General features: G+C 40.2%; 2 protein-coding genes and 2 long non-coding RNA genes across 9 annotated transcripts in view; 2 read left to right on the forward strand and 2 right to left on the reverse strand.

The window, feature by feature from the left end:
• Positions 1-1,169: 1,169 nt before the first annotated feature.
• Positions 1,170-6,984, forward strand: LOC122651693 (protein FAR1-RELATED SEQUENCE 6-like). 6 transcript variants are annotated; one of them, XR_006331489.1, is made up of 5 exons: positions 1,170-1,239; positions 3,332-5,398; positions 5,532-5,645; positions 6,187-6,360; positions 6,470-6,984. XR_006331489.1 is itself a non-coding variant. In XM_043845189.1 (5 exons), exons 2-4 carry the CDS (start codon positions 3,377-3,379, stop codon positions 6,356-6,358), a joined length of 2,250 nt encoding a protein of 749 aa, XP_043701124.1. In that variant the 5' UTR covers positions 1,170-1,239; positions 3,332-3,376; the 3' UTR covers positions 6,359-6,360; positions 6,470-6,984. The 6 variants fall into 6 exon arrangements, 4 of the variants coding, with proteins under 4 accessions (XP_043701124.1, XP_043701122.1, XP_043701125.1 ...); XR_006331488.1 differs by having other exon boundaries at positions 6,187-6,354; XM_043845189.1 differs by having other exon boundaries at positions 6,245-6,360.
• On the reverse strand, positions 6,709-22,959 carry LOC122651697. Its single transcript, XR_006331491.1, has 2 exons — positions 22,868-22,959; positions 6,709-6,793 (listed from the first exon to the last, which is right to left on the reverse strand). It is a non-coding gene; the product is annotated as an uncharacterized LOC122651697 (long non-coding RNA).
• The window catches only part of LOC122651695 (plant cysteine oxidase 3-like), a 38,256-nt gene continuing 22,585 nt past the window's right edge, over positions 9,016-24,686 (reverse strand). The window contains exons 3-7 of the mRNA XM_043845191.1: positions 21,743-21,859; positions 14,007-14,167; positions 12,288-12,450; positions 9,426-9,626; positions 9,016-9,338 (exon numbers count right to left, since the gene is read on the reverse strand). Coding sequence (XP_043701126.1) covers positions 9,211-9,338; positions 9,426-9,626; positions 12,288-12,450; positions 14,007-14,167; positions 21,743-21,857 — 768 coding nt within the window. The 5' untranslated portion in view covers positions 21,858-21,859 and the 3' untranslated portion in view covers positions 9,016-9,210. The remainder of the gene's footprint in view (positions 9,339-9,425; positions 9,627-12,287; positions 12,451-14,006; positions 14,168-21,742; positions 21,860-24,686) is intronic.
• On the forward strand, positions 22,850-23,370 carry LOC122651696. Its single transcript, XR_006331490.1, has 2 exons — positions 22,850-22,957; positions 23,284-23,370. It is a non-coding gene; the product is annotated as an uncharacterized LOC122651696 (long non-coding RNA).

Raw genomic sequence — 24,686 nt, forward strand, 5'->3', positions numbered from 1 at the left:
AGAGTGTTTCTTGGCTCATCTGGGGATACCTTGAAACAAACGAAAAGCCCCATAGTGCTGTAAACGATAAGTGAAGGGATCTCCTTTTAGGTGTCCTTCATCTTGGAGAATAAGGTACACTTGACCCAAACGAAGCTCTTGCTGTATATCCTTCAGTATGAAGAAAACTTCTAGGAACTGCAGAACTTGAAGCTGGAACGAAGGTAGTGATAGAAAAAATAGAGATTTGCCTTCGAATCATCGGATTTAGGCGAGGGTAGCGGTGGAGAAAGCCAACCTAGGTAACTCCGCTCACTAACCTTGTTATCTCCGCTCTCTCACTTTTCGATCCCATCGAGTCACACAAACAATCTACCACATTCAATCCGAGTAATCAAGGCGAGTTACTAGCAATCCAGATCCTCAACTGTTGAGCTGCCCAGTAGGACCGTACAGCCCAAACACAGTGAGGCGTGTAGTGACCACCTTGGCCCTGCCCAAACGCCTTGCCCGAGTGGGGGTAAGGCGGTCATTGTGTGCCTCACTGTGTCTGGGCTGCGTGGTCCTCCCGGGCAGCTCGACAGTAGAGGATCAGGATCAAGTTACTACGTGAGCAACTAATCGTGAACATGGTTTGAGGATTCGGTATTGGATCGTCCATATTGGGTGATTCGTATTGATATTAGTAGAGATCGATACCGATTCATGAACGACACGATACCGATCTAGGGGTATTGATCAAGGGTAAAAATATGAATAAATTTATTTTTATTAAAATTTTGGGGTAAAACCATCTGATCTAGGCCGATATAGACTGATCCAAATCAGTTTGGTATCGATATCGGCTGAGACCGATACCAATACCAATTGCCAAAACCTTATTCGTGAATGCTTCAGCCAATTTTGGAGTTGATTCTCCGGGTTTTAAAACTATGGGAGAGGATTCTTTGAGTAAGAGGGATGCGGGAGTGTGACCAATGATGTGTGACAAAATGATATTATAAATAGGAAAGTAGCAAGGTCATTCCAAATACAAAGGAGAGAGAGAGAGTGATAGACAGTAAAGGTTTTAGCGTACCCTGCCACAGCAGTTCACAGACTTTTCCCAAAACTATATGCTGTACGTGTAACGTCTTTCCCTCGTGTCCTTACCGTTAGGGGTTTTTTTCCTCCTCTTTGGCTCGGCACGTTTCTCTCCTTCATGAAGATGGCATCTCCTAGACGAAAAACGAGACTTTCATCTCCTCCGATCAGAATCAGGTAAGTGTTTTCTCTGTCACTTCGTTTAGAGTTTCCAGAAAAGATTTCACTTATGAGAGGTTGAAACCCCTTCCACCCCCACCCCCCCCAAAAAAAAAAGAACTCCACCGTTTTGGCGAAGAAGAAAACATAAAAACCCAGTTTTTTTTTTTCTTAGTTCACGATTAAACATTTGTTTTTAGTTAAAAAGATTACCCCTTTGATTTCCCTCTGTGGTAATGGGTCAATTGGAAGATAGGCCTGAAGATTCAATTCATTGCGCAGGCATGAGCAGGCCTTTACGTAGCTTTTCCTTCTTCCCTTTGTTTTTTGCTCGCTGGTTCCTTGTTATATAACTCAAGGCTTTAAACTTTTCATGGTACTAGGCATTTCAATTGGCATTCCTCATTGAATGTATTATCTATAACTTAAAATCCCCCCCCTGGGGGGTGTTTGGGAAATGGAATTAGATTTGTTCTTGTTATTCCCAGGTTGACACTGAGAGGGGGGGGGGGGGGGGTTGAATCAGTGTATTTAAAAAGTTTTATTCCGAGTACACCCTTGTCTACTGATGACATTGTTTCTCCAACTGATTCTGTTAATCACTACACTCCTGACATTAGTCCTAGCAACACTGATAGGCACACACACGAAAGCACTTTCTTACCAACACTCCTAGCACACACATAAATAATCACTGCGCTCCCAGCACCAGCACTGACATTGACACTCACACAAGCAATACTAACTGCACACCACTGTCTCAAGCTCAAACCTAACTGACTGGGGCATTCCCAAGTTTACTAGTCCACCACACTGTCAATCATGGCACATGCACACACAAAAATAATGACACAATTGTGTGATACACCTTGCCTCTCAATCACAGACCTACATATCATCTACCCCTGTGGCAAGGTCTACCCGGTGTGCACTCACATTTTGCAACAAACACACTCTAATATCCGTAACAATAAAGTAGTCACATGCACAAGACATCAAATACATGTGATTCGGCAATATGCCTACATCAGTACATCCACAGGGTAATACCCCAACCAGGGTTTTGTATTATACCCAATACGCTACACAATTTTGACTGTTGCAATGGTGCAAATGCTTCTACACCTCCTTCAACTCTTGCTTAACAAGAGCAAAGGCTTCAACCCCAAGATTTACACTGCCTCAATAATGACGTCGCTGCAACGCCTATTTGTCTAGCTGCAACTGAACACACCCAATTGCAGTAAAGTGGGCTTATATCAATGCCCTACAATGTAGCGCAATAGCAAATGCTAATCCCCCCAAATACACTAAACACATTCACATGGGCATGTTCACAAACACCTAGCCCACATGTGAAATACAATAAAATAGAGAAATGCGAAAGTGGATTACCTTAATCAGTGTAATCCCACAATCTCCAGAGATGCCGGTGATGGACGTCTCCATCACAGCCTTGCAATGCTCTCTTGTTTCTTTTCCTTCCTTTCCTGTTTTTTCTTACAAAAAACCCTCCTAGGTTGGCTTCAATGCTCATAGCTTCAATGGAGGCGCTTGAATGATGGTTTGATGGAGTTTAATATATGGGAGACTTTCTTCCTCTTCTATGGCAAAACCCTCACCATATGAATATCTATGCACACATACCTTGCTTGAGGTCTTCAATGGAGCCAAAGAACCACCAAGAATGCTTTCCAATCATCAATGTAGGTATCCACCATAACCGCCTCAAAGATTTAACATTTCAGCCCCCTCACTTTTTTCTCCTCCTTTTCTCTTCTAGGGATTTCTTCTTTTTGTTGTTGAAGAGATTGTGGAAATGAGCCCTAAAACTCACTTAAGAAGCCCAACAAAGGACTCAAACCCGAGTATGGTCCAACCATTCAGTTTGAACCGAAAACCAGTCTAACAAACTGACCTTTGCTCACTCTGGCAGGCATAGCTCCCTCTCTATAACTCTGATTGGGCTGATTCTTTTTAAATCTGGAAGAAGGCTTAAATTTTGATTACGACTTCTCTCTAAAATTGGATGTGCTGACTTAGTTTTGTGATTTTCTTTTCACTATCAAGGTGATCATTGTCATTCCTTTTTTCCTTGGTTATTTTTCAGGTAGATTGATCACTTTTGAAGTTCATTTGCTAGCATTTGCCTCAAATGGGAGAAATCTGTCTCAATAGTGAGCCATTGGCTGAAGATGGAGCAGATAAGCCAGATGCGGAAGAAAGAGATTGTGGAAAGTCGGAGTCCACCGGTGAAAACCATGTGAGGAATGTGCCACCAGCTTTAGGGATGGAGTTTGAGTCATTTGAAGATGCTTATGAATTTTATAATAAGTATGCTGAAAAAGTGGGATTTGGGGTTAGAATAAGAAGTTCTTATTTTAAGAAACAGAGTAAAGAAAAGTATGCTGCAGTTCTTTGCTGTAGTTGTGAGGGTTTTAAAAGATCACTACAGTCTCACAATAAAAGGCCAGAAGTAAGGACTGGTTGCCAAGCAATGATGAGGATCAAATTGAGGGAGTCCAAGGGATGGCAAGTGATTGAAGTTAAGCTTGAGCATAATCATGTGACTAATCCAGCAGGTTCACACTTCTACAGATCACATAAGGGTGCTGGTTCTGGAACTAAAGGAAAATTGCAATTGACTTGTGATGCAGGAATACATACATGTAAGTATCAGTCACTTAATGGAAAAGATGTTAGTATGTGCTCAAAGCTTAAAAAAGGAGATGCACAAGCTGTTTATGATTTCCTTTGCTGCATGCAACAAAAAAGTCCCAACTTCTTTTATTTGATGGATCTTGATGAAGATGGACGGTTGGGAAATGTGTTTTGGGCTGATGCAAGGTGTAGGGCTGCATGTGGATACTTTGGAGATGTTGTTGCATTTGATACAACATATCTCACGCACAAATATGATTTGCCATTTGCACCATTTGTTGGAGTGAATCACCATGGGCAGTATGTGCTGTTGGGTTGTGGTTTGCTTCTAGATAAAACATTTGAGTCATTTATATGGTTATTCAAGGCATGGCTTGCATGTATGTCAGGTCGCATTCCTGACGCTATAATAACCGATCAATGTAAAGTTTTAAAAAAGGCAGTTGTGGAGGTATTCCCTAGAGCCTGTCATCGACTTTGTTTATGGCACATCATGCAAAAAGTTCCAGAAAAGTTGCAAAACTTGCGTGAATATAGAGCAGTTAAAATGGCAATGGAGAGAGCAGTCTATGATTCGTTGAGAGTGGATGAGTTTGAATCAGCTTGGGAGGACATGATTCAGCAAAATGGAGTTGGGGATAATGAATGGCTTCAAACGTTATATGAAGATCGACATCAATGGGTGCCGGCTTTTCTCAAGGAAACAAATTTTGTAGGAATGTCAACCACCCAAAGAAGTGAAAGCATAAATTCATATTTTGATGGATTTGTGCATGCAAGAACCTCATTAAAGGAGTTCCTTGATAATTATGAGCTTGCTCTAGAGAAGAGGCGTTCTGAAGAATTCCAGGCAGATCTTTCATCAATCCACTCAAAGCCTGTGTTGAAGACAAGAAGTTATTATGAAAAACAACTCTCTGAAGTGTACACAATGAATATGTTTAAGAAGTTCCAAAAAGAGGTGGAAGAGATGCTTTCGTGTTTTAACACAACACAAGTACAGGTTAATGGGCCAGTCATAACGTACACTGTCAAGGAACGTGTTGAGGGTAATGAGAGTGAGATCAAGGATTATGAAGTTCTTTATAATACCGTTGAAGTGGAGGTTAATTGCATTTGCAATCAGTTTAACTTTAAAGGGTACTTGTGTAGACATGCACTTAGTGTCCTCCACTATAATGGAATTGAAGAAATCCCGTCTCGATACATTTTGCCTCGTTGGAGGAAGGATTTTAAATGTATTTATGTACTGGAAAATAGCTCAAATGATGTTGATTTTGATAACCCCGTGACATGGTATGATGAATTGTACAAACGTGCTATCCAAGTTGTGGAGGGAGGGGTGATATCTCAAGAACATTTCAAGGTTGCTTTGCAAGCACTAGAAGAGTCATTGGGTAAAGTTTATGATATAAGGGCTTTTGGCTCAAAAAAGGCATCCACAGTAAAAGAACCTTCACAAGTAAAGCGACGAGGTCGGCCAAAGCAAAATGGATCCCAATGTCTCACAGATACGGTATTTCATGGTTTTAAGAAATTGGACTTATCGTTGTTGATTCTTTTCATAAATTTATATATCAGGGTTCCTTTTTTGTATATGTTGGTTCTGCTTTAGTTGGTAGTTTTTATTTTTCCAATGTCTATTGTAGGGAAAAAGTACTCGAGGAGTACAAGAGGTTGACAACCTATGTGCAGAATCCAATTTTCAAGTACTACCAAATCTTGGCACCCCTATTAGTACGCCGGAGAGTATATTTCAACCAGTAAGTAGTCTTATTTATTTCAATACTGGTCAGTTTACAATCACTTTTCTCTTTTGGAAAAGGTTGTAGACTTGCTGGCATGCCCTCACCCACAAGGGTTTGCAGCACAAGCCTTGTTTTCCTTCCTTGTAGCATGAGTTTTGACAATTTGACCGTTGGATTGATGGAAGACCAAGCATAACCTTGAGTTAGAAACTAGATGAGGATTGATTCTAGTAAAGGAACTAGGTTAAACAGCAAAGGGAAGTAGAAGAAGAAGTAAAGGAGGAGGAAGAAGAGAGAAAGAAGAAAGAGAGTTGGGAGAAATCGATAGTGAGTTGGATGATTCTCCACTCACCTATTTCCTTCATTAATATATTCTAGTAATTACACATAACTCCCTAGGGAGGTAAAAAGAAAAAGAACACAAGATAAAATTACAACTTAGCATGGCTTATAATAAGGTAGTGCCCAAAGTACCCTTTACAATATAAACTCTAACACCTGTTACAGTTGTACTGCACTGTCTCTCTGGATTTCTATGGTCCCTGTTTCACAGCAGGAATTAGTTGGGTTGCATTGGGTTATAGGTTTCGGGTTTCATGGTTTCCATGTTACAGGTTGCAGGTTTCATGGTTCCAGGTGGTCTAATGTCTTTTTCTGGTGATCCTTCTCTCTCTCTGGGCATTTCCCAGCAACTCTCCAGCCAGCATAGTGGAAGCCCTTCCAGGTGAGGGTGTGTTAGCTACCAGTGACCTGTCTTGTATATAAGATGAATTATATATTTTACTTCTGACCTTGGCAAAAAGGAGAGGAAGAAAGAAACTAACACATGCACATTACAGGGACAATTTTCACTATCCAACCAACCCTCCATGGTCCACTTGATCTCATGCGTCATGACCAGATTTCTTGGTTGCGGTGGAGTGATCTCTAAATCTAATTGTTTTATCTTGGAAATTGAGTGAACTTGTCTTATGATATTGAATGCTATATTTAGATAATTTGAAACGTGGATGAAGGAAATCTTTAATAATGGTGGAAGCACAGATCATTGACCATTCAAATTTGGTTCTATTTTTGGGTCCTCCATGGAAGTCTAACAAGTGCATGTTCACAAACTGGAGATACTCATGGAAGCATGTGCTTGGTTGTTTGAAGAGTTTACCCTTTCTTTTAACCATCAGTTGTATAGGATTTTGGAGAAGTAGATTTGCCTTGTGTAGGGATCTTCAAGACAGCTTGTAAGACTAATTTTTTTTGTTGTATACCTTGTGTATAGCAGACAGATTATACACTGTACAGATCCTGCAAACTTTTGTTTTACCAATGGGATTGTCCCTTTCTTTAGTTACATCAATAGAAGCAGCTATGTTATCTACATTATCTTCCTTGGCTCTACAAGCACTGATCAATCTGTAGTAACAGACTTTGGAAAAAAATAAATTTGTAATAACAGTACTACACCTCTATATTATTCTATGGGCCAACAGTATTTGTAAGTAGTGGAAACAAATTCCATTTCAAAGTCCTTATCATCTACAGTGAATATGCACTTCCATCAGTTGGGACTGTATCTGTGAGAATCCCAAAACATGGGACTTTCATAAGGTGTTCTTTCGTCTCTACCTTGGTCCAAACCAAGTATGATGTTCTGGGTTTAAACCAACGGCATACATGTAAATTGGTAGCTTTCTCTCTTCCTTGATGCATTATATGATTTCTCATCAATTCTTTGTTTTACTTTTATGTGACATGAAGAAGAAAGAGCATAATTGGTTTTAATATTAGGGGATCTTGGTGGATTTGATCCATCAGCATCTTGGGGTTTGATGGAGAACACCCATTCCCCAAAGTGGATCCAATTTCAAAAATAAAGAAACCTCAGGTTGCTTGACACTCTTTTTAGTGTTCCCCATTAATCCATCTAGTCTTGGTAGAGGAAATAGTTCTTCTAATCACATTGATCTACTTGAGTCCCTCTATTTTATCTACTGATCTGTAGCAGGATGTATTTATTCTTCTATGTTGCTCCATCATGTCTCCATACCTTTATCTTTTCCCAAAGTTTGCCTTTCCTCCTTCAACCCCTCTTTTTTTGTATTCATAGTCTGGAGAAATGAATTATAAGTTTCCTTGAAAATAAGAACAAATTGTGCTTCCCACAATCACATCAGAGGTTTATGCCTTTATTCATGTGTCTCAATTTATTGGAAGCTAATTATCTCTGGTAAATTGCCTTATCTCTGATTTTAATTTTTCTTCTCACCGAAAATTTTGAACCATTTGCTTTGCGGGAACATAAAATCATTCCAACTGCAATTACAGTGCCGAATTGTTCCCCCAGTGCAAAAAAATCACCAAAATTACTCCCACAAAATGTTGTCAGAAAGTACTTTTGATCCATGAGTGTTTTTTTATTTTTATTTTTTATAATTCTGTTCATAGAGAGTAATTACATGGAATAGATTGCGTTAAGTAATCTGACAGGAAAATTGCTCTCGGAACAGAATAAAACAAGTTTAGTGGGCACTTAATGGAATCACTTCTAACACTTATCAAATTGCTAAAATCTTTAAACCAAGGGGTGTTGGCTAGACGAGCGGGGACAAGCCATAAACTCGAACGTCCTAAGTTCGAATCCCACTGCCCTCACCAATTCATCAGAGGGAGTCGAACATTTGTGCAATCCATGAGAGGGAATACTTTGATTCGTCTCTCACACGAAGAGAGAGTGAGGGAGTTGGGACTAAGGGGTGGGGGAAGTCATCAGCGTTTTTACAAAATTACTCATGAATTGTAAAAACATGAAAATTTTGCTGTCAGATATGCCTTTTTTTTTTTTTTTTGGGTTAAACTTTGTCAGACATGCTCAGTAGGTTCATTTTGAACAAGAACTGCTCTCTGTGGAAAAAAAAAAAAAAGAAAAAGAACGACGTTGATGAGTAAGAAATCAACGAAATCACTTCCACAGAGCTTTACCCAAGGCAGCCTAAGTTGTGTGAACTTTTCTAGTTTTTTTTTTAATTGTTATAATGGACTATGTTCTCTCAGGTACTAGAGAATGTTTTCCCCAAAAAGGTTGACTTTTCAAACTCCACTGCCACAATCCACATTAACAATCGTATGGCTAATCCTCATCATACAGGTGTCTCTAAAGTGGTTCAAATGTCATTAGCATCAAACCAATCATTGATGGATTAGTCAATGAATAATGCCATTTTCAATTATGACCAACCCATGGCCGGTCCATGGGTGACCCATAGGAGGGTGAAACCCGTTTAGTGAAAGAAATTGGCACATTAAGTGATAAGACACAGCTATAGTTTCTACTTTCTACTAAGAACTCTTGGGAGTGATCATCCCATTAACCTAAGCACCTCTGCGAGTGTTGTGAAGAAAGGGAAACTTAACTATGTATTAACAACATACCACAGACAATAGTTAAATCTCATGTCTCCAAGCCACACAAAGCTGTAGTGTTCAACCTAAAAAGGCCCCAAACAGGACCCACTTTCTCCATCTTAAGGATAGACAAAAATTCCAAATCAGAAAAAAATTCAATCACTGTTAGCAAGTGAGAGAGCTAAACTTGAATAGTGAACCCCTTATATTCATCCTTGATAACACACAGAGAATTTGGTGAGGGGATCACCTCCAGCCATGCATAATCTTCTTCCTTTCCATCAATTATGCCTGCTCCATCTGCAATTTCTGCAACAGTAGTCAATAATTCAGTCCACTACTCTCTTTGTAACATAGAAATATAATCTTCTCGAGTTTTAGTTATAGGCAACTTACGGAAGCTGGAATAAGGATATTCACGGTAGAAGGTACATGTCCTGCCAGCAGCTTCTTGGAAAGAAGGTGTGAGAATGTTGAATGCTGCACATGTGGATATTGCAGTGAAACAATGGATATTACCTCCAGATTTGGGGTACAAGACAGAGGTGCCACATGATGCTGTTTTAACTTTGTCCACTGCCAATTTTGCCAATCTAACTGTCGAGGAAAAGGGGAAGTTTTGTCAGAATTCACCTAATCATCTACATGAATAGTTTCAAAAGCAAGTCATATGAGCTACTGGATATTGTTGCAAGCCTTTGATGGCCATGAATCTCCAGACCACAAGATAAGGACCTTTGAAGAGGTAATTAACCAACAGTAAAAAAGCATTGATGCAATCATTGATTTGAACCATTTGTTATATGTGCCATAGGTAAGAGTCACACCAAAAGGACAGTAGCACTGCTTCATACTTCCTTTTGTTTGGGCAGTCCAAAAGGATAAGTGCAGAATACTCTACATAGGTTAGTCTGGAGGTAGTGTTAATGGTATGTATGGCCAATCTAAGTTCACTAATGGGTAACCAAACTAGCCAGTACCTAACAAGTTCACTAACAGGAAAACACCAAAAAGCAAGAGAGTTTATCTTTCAGCCTCTGTTTTTAGAGTTTTACGGCATCCAAGTCTCTGAGAAAAACTATAAAGCTGACTTTGGATCTTGAGAACTCAAACTCGAGATTTTAGGATAGGCAACTAGCAGATTACGATAAGGTAACATCTGAGCTGGTGGTTTATTTGAATTGAAGCTCCACAAATTTAGGCGGAAGATTCAACTTCTATGTAATGTATGACCGGATTAAGAGTAATCTAGTCCCAAATAACCCACAACAGTCAAGTAAACAACCAACAAATAACCCCAACAGCAGGATGCATACTAGGGCTGAAATTAGGCTTTAGGATTCAACTAGAACTCAGAGTTTACAGCCAAGAACAGGGGCTGTGATAGGGAACGAGTACAGGCCTAGATAGGCTGAACCAAGCATCCAAACTAGGGTTGATTTGAATGGTCAGAACACAATTATCCAACAGGTCATGAAATTAGAAAGTATGAAAGAGAGTGTAAAAATCAAACCAGCCAGTGGAATGCAACCAAACTCATGTTGAGTGGTGCTTGCATGGAGGAGAAACACTGCTGAAAATCTCACCTAGTTCTGATGGTTGAGTTGAGAGATATGAGGGTGACACCAAAATAGAAGGTTAAGGCCTACAGACAAACCAGCCAGCAACAGTGGCTGAAACTGGAGTCGAGTGGAGCCCTTGGTGGTGTGGTTCTGCTCTCCAAATCTCAACAGATTCTGATGGAGGGTTGTGAAGATATGGGACTCAAAAAGTTGCAGCAACACATCAACTTGCAGGAGCAGCAGCAGCCTTTGGTATCAACTGAGGATGGATTCTGATCTTCAGGTTGAGTTCTTAATGAATTGTTGCAGTCACAAACAGTAGCAGCAGTACTAAAGGAGATCGAGCAGAACAGGGAGAAGATAAAAGAAAGGGGATGCGGGAATGGCTTTTTCAGCCTGGGTCTCTCACCCACAGCTATAAAAGCTATCGAAACAAGGATATTCTCCCATAATCGATGGTTAGCATGGCCTGAAATTCTATTCTTCAAAATCTGTTCCTTCCTTACAATAGGGGCCTATTAATAGCTTAGGCAAGCTTACAATAAAAATAGAAACTAATTCGAAAATAAAAAAATAGGGAAATAGGAAACTACTAAAACCTCACTAAAATAGAAGGTAAATAAAATTAGAAACTACTAAGGCTTTATAGTTCAGCCAACATGCAAGGAACAAAATTAGAAACTAGTAAATTTAGTAACTACGAAAGGCTGCAGTCATGAAAATAGAAACTAAGGTGTAACAATCCTAGTTGACTTGGTCAATGGAAAAGGCTGTCAAAATCGTGGAGCATCTTTGGGCAGCTTCTAGAAGTCCAGATGGGGTGGCTCGAGCTGGTCAAATTCTGGCCCAAAAGGATCTGGTTCTAAGGGCCAGCTGGGTCTTGTTATTCTGCTTCTTCCTCTGGCCAGGATCTACATCACTATGGTTGCGGGAATCAGATCTGGGTGGTAGAAACATGCAATTCCCATGATACCAATCATCTTCATTTGATTCAATGTAACAGGTCATATTCCCAATGAATTGGATCCGGAAGATCCAAACCAAGCCTAACTGGAATTTGATTATCAGAGTGACTCGAGCTCTTCTCTTCTTTTTTCCCCCAAAAGTACTTTTGCAAATTGGGGCCATATATTGCAGAGACATTGTGGTTTCTCACCCCTTCAACTGATTCTTGTCAAAACAAAGGTATTTTCTCAGGTTCATTCATTCAACAGGACAAAAGAGGGCCATTCAAGTACAATTAAACTTCAATGAACTCGCGTCTTCATTGTGAAACAGGTTAATGCTTATCAGATCATGTATTCCAAGTTTCCAACAAACGGTACAAGGCAGATCACCTTAGACCAAGAGTTGGTCAGATTGAACGATGATTAGCAGCTGATGAATGTGCTCCTTCGCGAGACTGCAACACTCATTAATTGACAGAAATCCATGGTTAAACTCATTTGCTCAGAATGAAGTCAGATCAAACAGATCCCTTAGGCAGGGAATGTCAACTGAATTTTCCGTATTGATAAGAGTGGATGGCACCAATTCTGAATTCTGAGAGAGGATGGAATACCCAAACAATTGTATTATTGAACATCTTATTGTTTCAGATAATTTTTAAAGTAGGATATGCTAAAACTACCTCAGGCAATATAGAACAGAAGCTCTAGAAATTTGTGCTCATAATTTGAATTTTTTGGAAGCACACCTGGACGGCACCCTGGTCCCCTACTTTTTGGTATGCAAGCTGGCTCAACCCAGTCGTAGGCCTTTACATGCATGGACCCATAAAGAAGTTTGCTCAAGACAGTCATCCCTGGATGATCATGGAGTTGAAAAACAGTTGACTTTGGCATGCAGAATATAAACGTCTGCAAAACAAACACCACTCATGCTAATAATTAGAGAAATATAGTAGTCAGATATTGCAGAATCATATGGGAGTTTCAAGTTAGGATGACATTCTTTTCTTTGTTCCATTCTTTTCATAATGATCTTGCTTTATGGAACCTATTAACCACCCCAAAACAACAGAGCTTACCCTATTAAACTACTTCAGGCTCCTCCTAACTATAAGGTATTGGCTTGGGAGGTGATCCATGAAAAGGTAAGCACTTGTGACAGATTGCCGACGTGAGGGGGAAGGGACGAAGGGTTAAGGAATTTTATCTTTTCACAAGTTTGTACCATGTGTGTCAGGTGGGGAGACTATCGACCATTTTTTTACCCATTGTGCGTTTCTGAGAATTATCTGTGGCCACCTATTGACTTCCTTTGGTCATAACTGGAACCTCTCACAGGGGATCTGAGATCTGATGAATTTCTGGCAGTCTAACCATTTGGTAAGAGGGATTAATGTTGATGGAAGCTCAATGTCTACCCTAGGACCAGCCGGATAGATGGCGTCATTAGGATGGTGAGGGTCTCATCCGGCTTGTACTCTCCAACCCCATTGGCTGCAATTGTTCAGTTATTGCTGAGTTTAGAGTGGTCATTCAGGAGCTTTAGATAGCCATTTCCAGTGGTTGGTTGGACGTTATTGTTGAAGGAGGTTCTAAGTCCATGATTGGCTGGCTGTAAGATAGTAATAGTGGACCTTAAAGAGATACCCATCTCATTAGAAAGCCAGGTCGTTGTTGCTGCAAGCAAACTTTTCCTTCTCTTGGAGGCTTCAGTTGGCCAACTCTCTTGCTGATGAGCTTGCTAGGGAAGGGAATTAACTGGGAAATCCCATATACCAATAGGGACTCTGAGGGGTTAGTCCCTTGGGGTTCTTGTTCTTGGTATACTACTGCTCCTGTATATCTCTTTTCTCATTTCAATAAATTTTGTGTGTTGTCTCACCAAAAAATAAAAAGTTAGACAGGGAATTAATGAATTAACCAAATACTTCCTCATTTTTTCAATGTTGGATAAATGTAAAACCTTTCAAATTAAATTATCACATACAGTAAAACCCAGTGTCTACTTATGAATGCAGAGTTATGATTACTCTAACAAAAATGACTTTAAACCCAGATAATTTTTTTCCCCTTTAGAAGAGTACAATTCAGAATGACATTGGGCTCATAAACTTTTATGCAGTTTATTTTATTACCATTGACATGCTCAAATGAAAAGGATATTCAAATTGATACCTCTCCGGCTCTCCCTCTTTCACTTTGACTGACAGCAAATCGCAGATAATGTTTCAGTTATTCAACACTTTCAAGCCATTTCTTATAACATTTCAGATATGGTGTGATTAGTTTTGTGATAACAAGAGTCTACTTAAATTCCCCATGCATATATGCAGCATGGAGACAGGCATACCTTCCTAGACATTAAACTACATCTATGTACAATACTTATATTGAGCTCCAGTTGTTGGAAGATCAAAACCAAATGCTTATAAAAGGTCAGGTGTGAAGAAGGTGGTGAAACTTACTGTAAAGCTTTCAGTTTCAAATATTTGCAAGTATCTAATGGAATGAGCATATCGAGCTATCCTGTCGAAATCATCATCTGCATTGGGCCCGAAAAAACCATGGCTCCGATCTTCATCTGAGTTGTCCTCCTTGAGCCCAACATCAGCAGGACTAGTTTTATCTACAAAAAAATGATCATTTATCATCTGCCAGGCAAACATACAATCTGAAATATATGAGTAAAATGTATCACAAAATAATCAATCCCCTCACTAAACATCAAGAGAACATCCTTAAAAACAAGGAAGTCTAAAGACCTTTTGCCACTAATCCTTTTTATTTTAAAATGCAATCTCTCTCTTTTTCTAAATAATAATTTAGACTTTCTTTAACTCATATTCATATTCTTCACAATCCAAGTCACCTCCTAATTACTTGGGTTCGGCTAATTCATCCTATTTGTCCATTTCTTTCTATCCAGGGTCATAAGCATGAACTTCATAAAACATATTGGGACTCATTTGAAATGAATTCTACCACATCAGCTTCTCTAATGCTCCTCCTTGTTGATGTATACATTGACGCTGCCCTTCCCTAACAGTTTGAGCTTTTAGGTGAAACGGTAGCAAAGATGGTATCGGAGCAGGGAGGTTGAGTGTTCGACTCCTGAAAAGTGCATCGGAAGAGTTTTCCCGACATTTCTTCTCCTCCACATGCAAAGGACTACGGCATGCACGTGTGGGGGAGTGTTGACGTATACATTAGCGCTGCAATTCCTTAACAGTCAGAGCTTTTAGGTGAAACGGTAGCCAACACTCCTACCTTCTGCACTTAAGTTCCTTGAGCTACATTGATAATTGTATCCCTATATGGTCACACCCTCCTTGCTAAATTCAAGCTGTGACGAGGCATCACAATATGAATGTTGATTCTAGTGTAGAATGGTTCCCAAAGTGAACTCATAAGGAAGCTCTCATTCTCCTTGGTCTACACAGACCATTTTCTTTTGAACTATCTGAGTCTGTATGCACACCCTTGCTTTATTTATACGGTCCTGCTAAGCTTGGCAGGATGGGTAAGAGATTGGCCACATGGCAGCCAGGGTAGCACCCAGTAAAGGTCACACGTACCCCAGGTCACCAGGTACTCATATGGCAAGATTCAGCATGAATGAAGTTTGCCGCGTGGAATAATATGAAAAATGCTTGAAGAGTTGATCTATTAAAAAGTAGGTTGATGGCATACAGTTAAGGTGGGCCACCAAATTTGGCATGTGGCCAATTCAAAGGGTCCCCCTTATACAGATGAACTGATAGCTAAGCCATACCCTTTCCTCCCCGCCCTCCCTTCCCCGTCCCCCCCCCGCCCCCCAAAAAAAAATAAATGATGTCTCAAACTGATGGGCATCTTGGTAACCTTCGTAAGACAGTTACTCCTGCAAATATATTTCCTACAGATCCTCGAGAAAGGAAGCATTTCATGACACTTGCCTACCAAGGCTCCTCTTTGTTCAAGAATTTCCTTTTATCCTTAACAGTGTAGACACCTGATTTTGGTTTGACCAACTTGTTTGTTTTATTTTCTCTCTCTTCAAATATCCATCTCATTAAATAAGTGTAACTCCGGCAAGGAATGTGAAACAAAAATCTTGAAAGGAGACATCATGATTGGATTTCCTTTGTTAAACAGTTCAAACTCTAAAATGCCTTTTCTTTCCTCATTTCATATTTTTACACTCTTTCTTGACTTGGCACAACGGTTAAGTTGTGCTATAGCAACCATCAGGTTGCGGGTTCGACACATGCAAACAGCCTCTCTGCGAAGTGCGGGGGGGGGGTAAGGCTGCGTACATTTGCCCCTCCCAGACCCTGCAGTTGTGGGAGCCTCATACACTGGGACGCTCCTTTTTTTTCCCCTTGATTTGGGAGAACTTTCACTCCATCAACCAAATGGAAAATCCTAAAGACAGTGAAATGTGAAGACAGCCTATCCAAAAAAAGGGTCTTCAAAACCACCCAACATATGCATGCATTATATTTGCAGTTCTTAGGCTTGATAAAAAGGAGACTTCTTCAGCATTCTTTATTAAGGCTCAATTTTTTTTTTCACATAAAGCACCTGGACGTAAAATAAAATAAGTGATTTTTTTCACTTTTCCTGAATTATATTACAGATTTTGGCGTAAAATTGAGGGGCCATAAAACTTTGTATTTAAAAAGAGACCATTGGAAGACCTAAGGATAGGCATGGGAAAGTAAATTGTTAGTGATGAGTTTATTTATTTTGCATAGATAGTTACAGTTTTTCTTCTTTGTCAAGCTTCAAAGAACGGTAGAGAATCAATGAGTAGGGTGCCATAAGCACTTGGATGAATCATGCTTATTCCTCTATCTCATAGATGAACTTTCTTATGAGACCCATCGCCTGGTTTGGATGCCATGGAATAGGTATGTTGAAACTGTTGTGGTTTGAAAAGTTAATAATGCAGGACTGGTTTGGTCTAGATTTTAACTTTTCTGGTTCAAAATACAATTCAATTCATTGGGTGACCAGGTTCAATGAACCAGCAGCAGTTCTCCCATTGGGGGACCCATTTGAAGGAGGTTTTAAAGCTTGTGATTCTGGAATTCCTGAAAATCAGGAACTTTATCAACATACAGCTTGTGGGACCAGTTGGAGGTCATTTAAGTGGCTTACAGAATCCAAAATTCCAGGATTTCACAAGCTTATCTTCAGCTCAATCGTAGGCTAATTTTTAGGAGGATATTTTTCTTAGTTTTATTATTTTTAATTGTCTAGCAGTTTCTTTCTTTATTTAGTGTTATTAATGCATTGGGACACTCTATTCTTAGCCTATACAGCAAGAGGAGTTAGTTTTAGTTTTATTAATTATTTATGTTTCCTTTCTCAATCATGATAAAGTTTTATAGCTGGTTATAAAAGCATGTAAAGGGGAAACCCTCCTTACGATTTGAATGATGAATTTGAATTAGTTTGTTTGGATCGAAAGAGTTTTATCACTTCTCTCTCCTTTCTTCCCTCCCACGATTTGTGGGTTTTCCTTTTCCTTTCTTTTCTTTCTTCCATCCCTCCCCTCTTCTTCTTCTTCTTCCTAGCAGATCGAGCACCTTCTTATTCTCTTCCATCAATCAAAATTTTCCTTCTTGCGAATAGACCTGTTCTACATCCCAGCAGTTACTCCATTCTGTTACAGATCTGCATATACATTCAGATATCAGATCTAAATCCATGGGCCTATCCTGCGGTTGGGATTCACTTTTTCGTAACTGTGATTTGTGGATCCAGACTGCATCAGGTAATCTTATTGCCAGATAAAAAAACAGACTAAAGAAATGGCTACAATACTATTGAAGGCCAGTCATGGAACAAGAACTTGGCGAGATCTTGCCGAGATCTCGCTAATAACTCGGTTTTTTGAAATGGCGAGACGAGATGACTGGAGAAATGCATGTTTTAGGATATCTCGGCCAAGATCTCGGTCGAGATCGAGATCTTGGTTCACTTAATTATCTGGCCTATATGAAAGGTGGAGATCTTGATCGAGACCAGTCGAGATCTTGCTTCTCTTGCTGGTCTCGACAAAGAACACACAGAAAACCTAAATTGCATGGTTTTGCTCCCATTTTCCATTGAGAGTGATGATGGTGAAGATGATGGTGATGGTGATGACGATAATGGTGGTGGTGGTGGTGGCATGGCGAGTGGTGGTTATTATGATGATTGTCATGAGGGGATGCGTGAGCAGTAATAATACGAGTTGGGGATGGAGGCGGAGCCTGTGTGTTACACAGGTGAGAGTCAATTTACTCATGCCACACAGGATCAGGACCATGGTGCGCCCACTACGTACAAGAGACGCCCACGTCGCAGACAGTTAGAAGCTCAGGATGAGGACATGAGTATGAAGACCATGCTTGAAAGTTTCGGAAGCATGAGTATAGATACTACAAGTGAGCGTCAGTCATGGCATGCATCTGAGCCTCAGTATGATTATGAGTATGGCCATGAGAGCACCATAGTTGTCACAGCGTCACGGCGATCCAAGTCGGTGGAGGGGTGTCACGTCTATATATCGACATGTCGCCTGCCATGGCGTTGCCATGGCGAGCATGTCGACCATGTTTTATTTTTTATTTTCTCGATTTTTAATGTGTTAATAGATGTATACTCAATCCATGTTTTATTTTTTCTCTATTGTTTCTCAAGTTTTAAGAAGAAAATTCAGAAATCGAAGAAGAAATCGAAGAGGGAAAGAAGAAATCGAAAGAAATCGAAGAGGGAAAGAAGACAGGAAGAAGAAATCGAAGAAGAAATCGAAGAGGGAAAGAAGAAATCGAAAGAAATTGAAGAGGGAAAGAAGAAATCGAAGAGGGAAGAAGAAATCGAAGACAAGAAGAAGAAATCGAAGAGGGAAAGAGAGACAGGAAGAAGAAATCAAAGAGGGTCGCCATGCAACCCTCTCCAACGCCAGGACGCCATGGCGTCGCCATGACAACTATGGAGAGTACCGGTTCTGAATACAATGGCTATGGTCAGTTTGGGCAGCCACAGTCAGTACACTTTGCACATGAGTTTGACAGTCGAAGCACTGTATCAAGTTTTGTGGATGACATATTCACAGTCCCAACCCAGCCATACATGCCAATGGTAGTTTAACAGCTTGGTGGCAGTAGCAGTGGATCGATCTCACCGCAACTACCTCTTCCATACCCTAAGATAGGGCACCTTTAGTTAGTTGATGACAACACATATATGACTCGTGTGGAAGACTATGTGCGATTCTTCAGCACCACTATGACAAGGGAATCCTATGTGGCACATTCAGAGGAATACTTGATTCGGCAATATAGCTTGGAATGATAGATGTATATGTTAAGATTGATGCATTTTACACTTTTACATTTCTAATGCTTATTTAAGTTGTTTTATATTAATTGTATGCTTAGATTGCTTTCTATTACTAAATTATGTATGGAATAGGATCTAATGTTACATTGTAGCCTACCAAACTAGGGTCCGAAGTCAAACTCCTACTTGGACTTTGATTTTGGACAATCCGATAGTACCATTGTGTTTAAATGGCCCAAAATAGGCTGTATACCAAGTTTCATGACCAAACTTGGTCAAAAACCCACCGAAACCAACTACCGACTTAAAAAAAAATATGCACCAACTCGGTTTTTTGGCTGGGCGAAACCAGTACCGAAACTGAGTTCTCGAACCATGAGGCCAGTCAAACGGCTATGAATGAGTGCTCTACGTAAGTGGGCTTACTATACAAAGAAACTACTCTACTAGTCTACTTAACAGAAAATGTTATAAGTACCTGTATCTTCAAATGCTTCACAAATCCACAAATACCATCTTAATAATTAACTAATCTTTAGAAGCTTCATAATTACTAGCCTGAAAAAAAATACTAAGTCCTTTATATATAAGCCGGTTCCTATTCTTAGAATTCCTTTTGTTCCTTTCTTGCCGAAGCACCAAGAAATGCTGCAGGAAATAAGCTCCATGATTTACAGCAGTTGAAACCTAAGGCTGGAACGAAACTGGAAGTTTCACACAACCAACAAGTTTTCTGCATCACCCAAATGTCCTACCAACTAATCAAGGACAAATGGTGACTCCAAGAATATATTCTTTGCCATTTTTTCCCATAGTCAGATCTAAACTTAAATGAAAACATTGTCATTGGACAGCTGCATGATCATAGCAACATTTTTTTGGGCAGCCTTGCTTTGGCCAACTAGACTAACCTGAATTACTCCCTCCGTCCCACAAAGACTGTCTGTTCTGGAGTCTTTCTATACCCCAATTTGTTTGTGTATTATAACTTAAATACTTTAAACTTTTCTAACTTGCATATGCTACCCTTAGTGTGCATAATGCATTAAAAGAGGGAGAGAGGAAGGAGAATTTAATTCAATCGAATATATATGAAGCAAATCTTGGTGCAATGATGTGAGTGTAATAAAGAGAAAAGAGTGCTAAGTTGCATCAGGATGCGTTTCTTTAAGCAGGACTGGAAAGTTTCACAACCCATTCAGCCAGGTCACAACCACTTCCCTAAGTACTAACAACATCTGTACACCCTACCCCTCCTAAATTCATTTTCTTTCGTTACTGAAAGTTAAATCCCATCAACCATAATGTCCAGAAGGAAAACGAATCCAAAAGCTAGAGATTTCCCCATGAAGAAAAGAAAGGATACTAGCATTTAGAAATCGATCCACATCATAATACACTATATATGCTAGAATAGATAACTCAGAGATCATCCTTAATGTTAGATTATCAACCATATAGTCTTCGTAAAATGAATGTCAGGTCAGTGGCAGAGCAAGCGCGGGTCCTCTTCTAGAAACAGAGACGGAGTAGGAAAACAGGTATGGTGGAATGGGGATCAGCAGGCTCCTCCCAAACAGAAAAGAAATAAACAGTCAAGAGTCTTGAGTAATATCACACAAGCATCAGATAGTAAATCCTGCAATATATATTTAACCCTAATTGCACCATATTCATTATTACAAAAATAAATAAATAAATAGAGCCATTGCAGAAAGAGGGAAGATATGAGTGTGTTGAGGTCTCTAAGCTACAGAAAGAAGGTGACTAAATTTTTGAACACCGGCATAGCATCAGAAAAAGCAGTAATGTTAACAACATATAAGGTTAAAAAATTGTGTCACCATGCAATTAAACATTTGGTCCTTAGTAACCTATACCAGTTCAATCCCTCCAGAGATGTTTTAACGTGTCAGTACCAATACAAGCACACACAATGAAGACCTAGAAAAAGCTTTAAGTCCCATTACCCAGAGACTCGCACAAAATAATGTGGCAAAGCTTCCTCTTTGTTCTCTTCAATTAGAAAGTAATAAATTCTTTACACTTTTTATTAGTAATAGTTGTGTGAAACAACATAAATCTTTACAAGAGTCTTCAAGATATATATTTTGATTAAGAATGTATATAGGGGCAACAGGATGTGGGAACCATAGGTATTAGCAAGGAAATTGGGTTTCACGGTAACTATGATCCACAACATTGGGGCCCATCCTAATTCATAGAGCCACTCTGAGCACATACCATACATGAGAATGACATCATCAACATCCTGCACAGTTAACCCATTTCCATGATAGTACTAAGGGACTCTTCAGATAATAGACATAAATTCATGACTGTTCTCCCTCCATTAGCATCACTTACCTCAGTCTATCTCACAAAGTATCAAATTTTCAGAATGTTCAAAATCAACTGCCATACTACTTTGGCCAGTGATACCAGATACTTCAAGCTCCATCAGTCCATTTGTAAAGGTCAATCGATGTACACCATTTACAGCAATAATCTCAGTTCATCTCACCTAAAAAAATGTCAAAACTTCAGAATGAGCAAAATCAAACTGCCATACTATCTTCAGCCAGTGATACCAGATACTTGAAGCTCAAATAATCCACTTATGCTGTTGGTATTGGGGAACTAATCTAGAAGCATCCCAATTGAATGATAATGAAATAATATTCTTCAAAATCAGAACCATGAGGGCAGCGAAAATACTTGAATCGAAAATCAACAGAGTACAATTCTAAATATTAGGCACAAATTTAATGCGATCCCATGATTCAGATTCACCGTTTTCGCATAACCCACTTGCAGAATTCAATTGGATTCTAACTTTCTAAGCTAAAACTAATAACACTGAAAAGAAAGAGATGAAAGTCGATACCCATAAGAGAGGAAAGCTTTTGGATAACAACTTGACAAGGAGGAGGAATTCCTGAAGGGGTGCAATCCTTCTTGCACAGGTCGTAAAGAGCCTGAACTGGAGAGATCTTGGACATCGGAACGTGCTCTGTGTTGTAACTCTAAACACTGCCACTGCACAACTGTTCTTCCTTGCCACGTAAAAAAAGCCTTTTTATTTGTTCACTGTGAACAGAAAAGGACGACTTTGACTAAAACCAATAGGAACAGTTCTCCAAGCGAAGGAACCGAGGAAACGAGCGGAGTTCTCTAGGGAGGCCTTCTCCGTTGCTTTTCTTGCCTGAATCTCTTGATTCAAAGGCGTTTTCTCCTTAATCTCTTTAAGGCTAAGTGAAGCAAGGTTGTGTTACTCATTTTCTTCTTGAAACGGCTCATATTCAACCATTCAGCACCGAGCATGCCCCATTATCATCGATTTCTCCCTCATTTCTCTCTGTGAGTTTCTTCTTCTTCCCCTTCCTTATCCTGCTGGTTTGAGATTTGTTTTCCCTTTTATTATATTTGGTGTTTCCCTAGCTAGTCTCGCCATTTATGCTCACTGTATGTCATCACCAGCATCATTTACCCTATTTCTTCTTCATTATGAACTCTACAATTGTTGCTTGGTGGAAGCCTACTGGTTTTGTTGCAGTCATTCTTTATTTGTTCTATTTATGTTCGGATTTGGAGGAAGAGATGTCTAGCGGAAAATCCAACTAAGCACAGACCTGCAATTTGGTTTTGTTTTTTTGTCGGAAAGGAACAAGTCTAGTCCGAATCTTCATGGTTTTTGTCGTTCCGTATCATACTCTCATTTTGTATGTACGCCAGCAATCAATGGGGGCGAATTTTTTTCCTGTCATGTTCCTTCTCGTCTGGTTGTCCGGTTCTCTTATAGGGGATGGAAATGATGACCTGACTCCTTTCCAAACACATTGCCTGGGTGTGATTAAATTATCATTTCTATGCCCTATGAAAGGAACCGGACAATTGTACTGGATAGGGGACCTAAGAGGATACAAGTTGATCTTAAAAAAACTGGAGATACTCATGGAAATATATGCTTGATCGTTCGAAGAGTTAAAATTGGTCGTTCGAAGAGTTAAACTTTCTTTTAACCATCAGTTGTATAGGACTTTGGAAAAGTAGCTTTGCCTTGTGTAGGGATCTTCAAGACAGCTTGTAAGACTAATTTTTTGTGTGGGAGAATGTTCTCTGTGCTAGGGGCGCAGGCTGCTCCCAGACACATGGGGTGGGCACAAGGACAATTATCGTCTACGGTTCCTGATCGGTGCGGTTCCCTAGTTCCTCTCACAAGAGGGGGGTGGGACCCACCCAGGGCACCTGACTGAATAGTCTACCCAGGTGGGGTCCACCCTCCTCTTGTGAGAGGAACTAGGGAATCGCACCGGTTAGGGAACCGTACATGAAAAAAATTCTTGATCACCCTGCCCCCTGAGTGGCAGGCCCTTGTGTTTGGGCACAACCTGCGCTGTGGCACAGAGAACATCAGCCCTTTTTTAGTTGTATACCTTGTGTATAGCAGATTATAAACTGTACAGATCCTGCAAACTTTTGTTTTACCAATGGGATTGTCCCTTTCTTTAGTTACATCAATAGAAGCAGCTATGTTATCTAAATTATCTTCCTTGGCTCTACAAGCACTGATCAATCTTTAGTAACAGACTTTGGAAAACAAAAATCAATTTGTAATAACAGTACTACACCTCTATTTCATTCTATTGGCCAACAGTATTTATAAGTAGTGGAAACAAAATCCATTTCAAAGTCTTTATCATCTGTTGCGGGTGAAAACCTCCGATGCTCGGTTCACCCACGGATGAGCCTGCAAAAACCAAGCGATGAGCACAAGAGAGCCGATGTGGCTTCGGCCAAGGACTCTCCGATGCTCAAGTCAGGTCTCCAATGCAACAACGTAACTGCGTGGTGAAAGCAAGATGATGAATGATGCTCCATATCTGGGTATTTATAGAGTGAGGATGAGATGAGGCGGTTGAGAGAGTCCTAGTATGGTAGGAGTCCTTCTTTTGGAAGGCTCTCTCGTGTAAAGCGGAGTGGAGAGCTATTTTCGGGGCCGGACTCTTATTAAGATAAGAGTCCATGTAGAGTGTGACTTCGTATTGCGCTGGGATCGTGACTCGATTCTTATTCCGTGATTCTCGAGATGCGCTGACGTGGCCCCGCGATCCCCGGTGGGGCGCTATGGTGGCTTCCGTGGAGGAGGGCTCGACCTGGGAGGTCGGCTTAGGAGGTCGGCCTGGGAGGTCGGCCCGAGAGGTTGGTCTTGGCAGTCAGCTCGGCCAGGGGTTTATGGCTGACCTGTGTGAGCTCGGCTCAGAGCTTGGCCTCAGCCACCGACTAGCTTGAGCGAGTCCGGCTCTGTCAGGTGACTTATCGGAGATGGGGTCGGCCCGATTTCCTGCTCGGCTCAATTCGGTTCTCGGACTGAGGTCAGGTCGGTCATGTGGCAGCCTCTGATAGGTGGGGTGTTTTATGCCTCATCATCATCTACAGTGAATATGCACTTCCATCAGTTGGGACTACTGTATCTGTGAGAATCCCAAAACATGGGACCTTCATAAGGTGTTCTTTCTTCTCTACCTTGGTTCAAACAAATGGCATACATGTAAATTGGTAGTTTTCTCTCTTCCTTGATGCATTATATGATTTCTCATTAATTCTTTGTTTTACCTTATATGACATGAAGAAGAAAGAACATAATTGGTTTTAATATTAGGGGATCTTGGTGCATTTGATCCATCAGCATCTTTGAGGTTTGATGGAGAAACACTCATTTCCAAAAGTGCTGAACTGGTTTTAGCTAAAGATCCAATTTCAAGAATAAAGAAACCCCAGGTTGCTTGGCACTATTCTTTCCTCCCTCAACTCCACTTTTTTCCCATACA

This window comes from Telopea speciosissima, chromosome 2 (assembly GCF_018873765.1).
Source record: "Telopea speciosissima isolate NSW1024214 ecotype Mountain lineage chromosome 2, Tspe_v1, whole genome shotgun sequence".
In the NCBI taxonomy this organism is placed as follows: domain Eukaryota; kingdom Viridiplantae; phylum Streptophyta; class Magnoliopsida; order Proteales; family Proteaceae; genus Telopea; species Telopea speciosissima.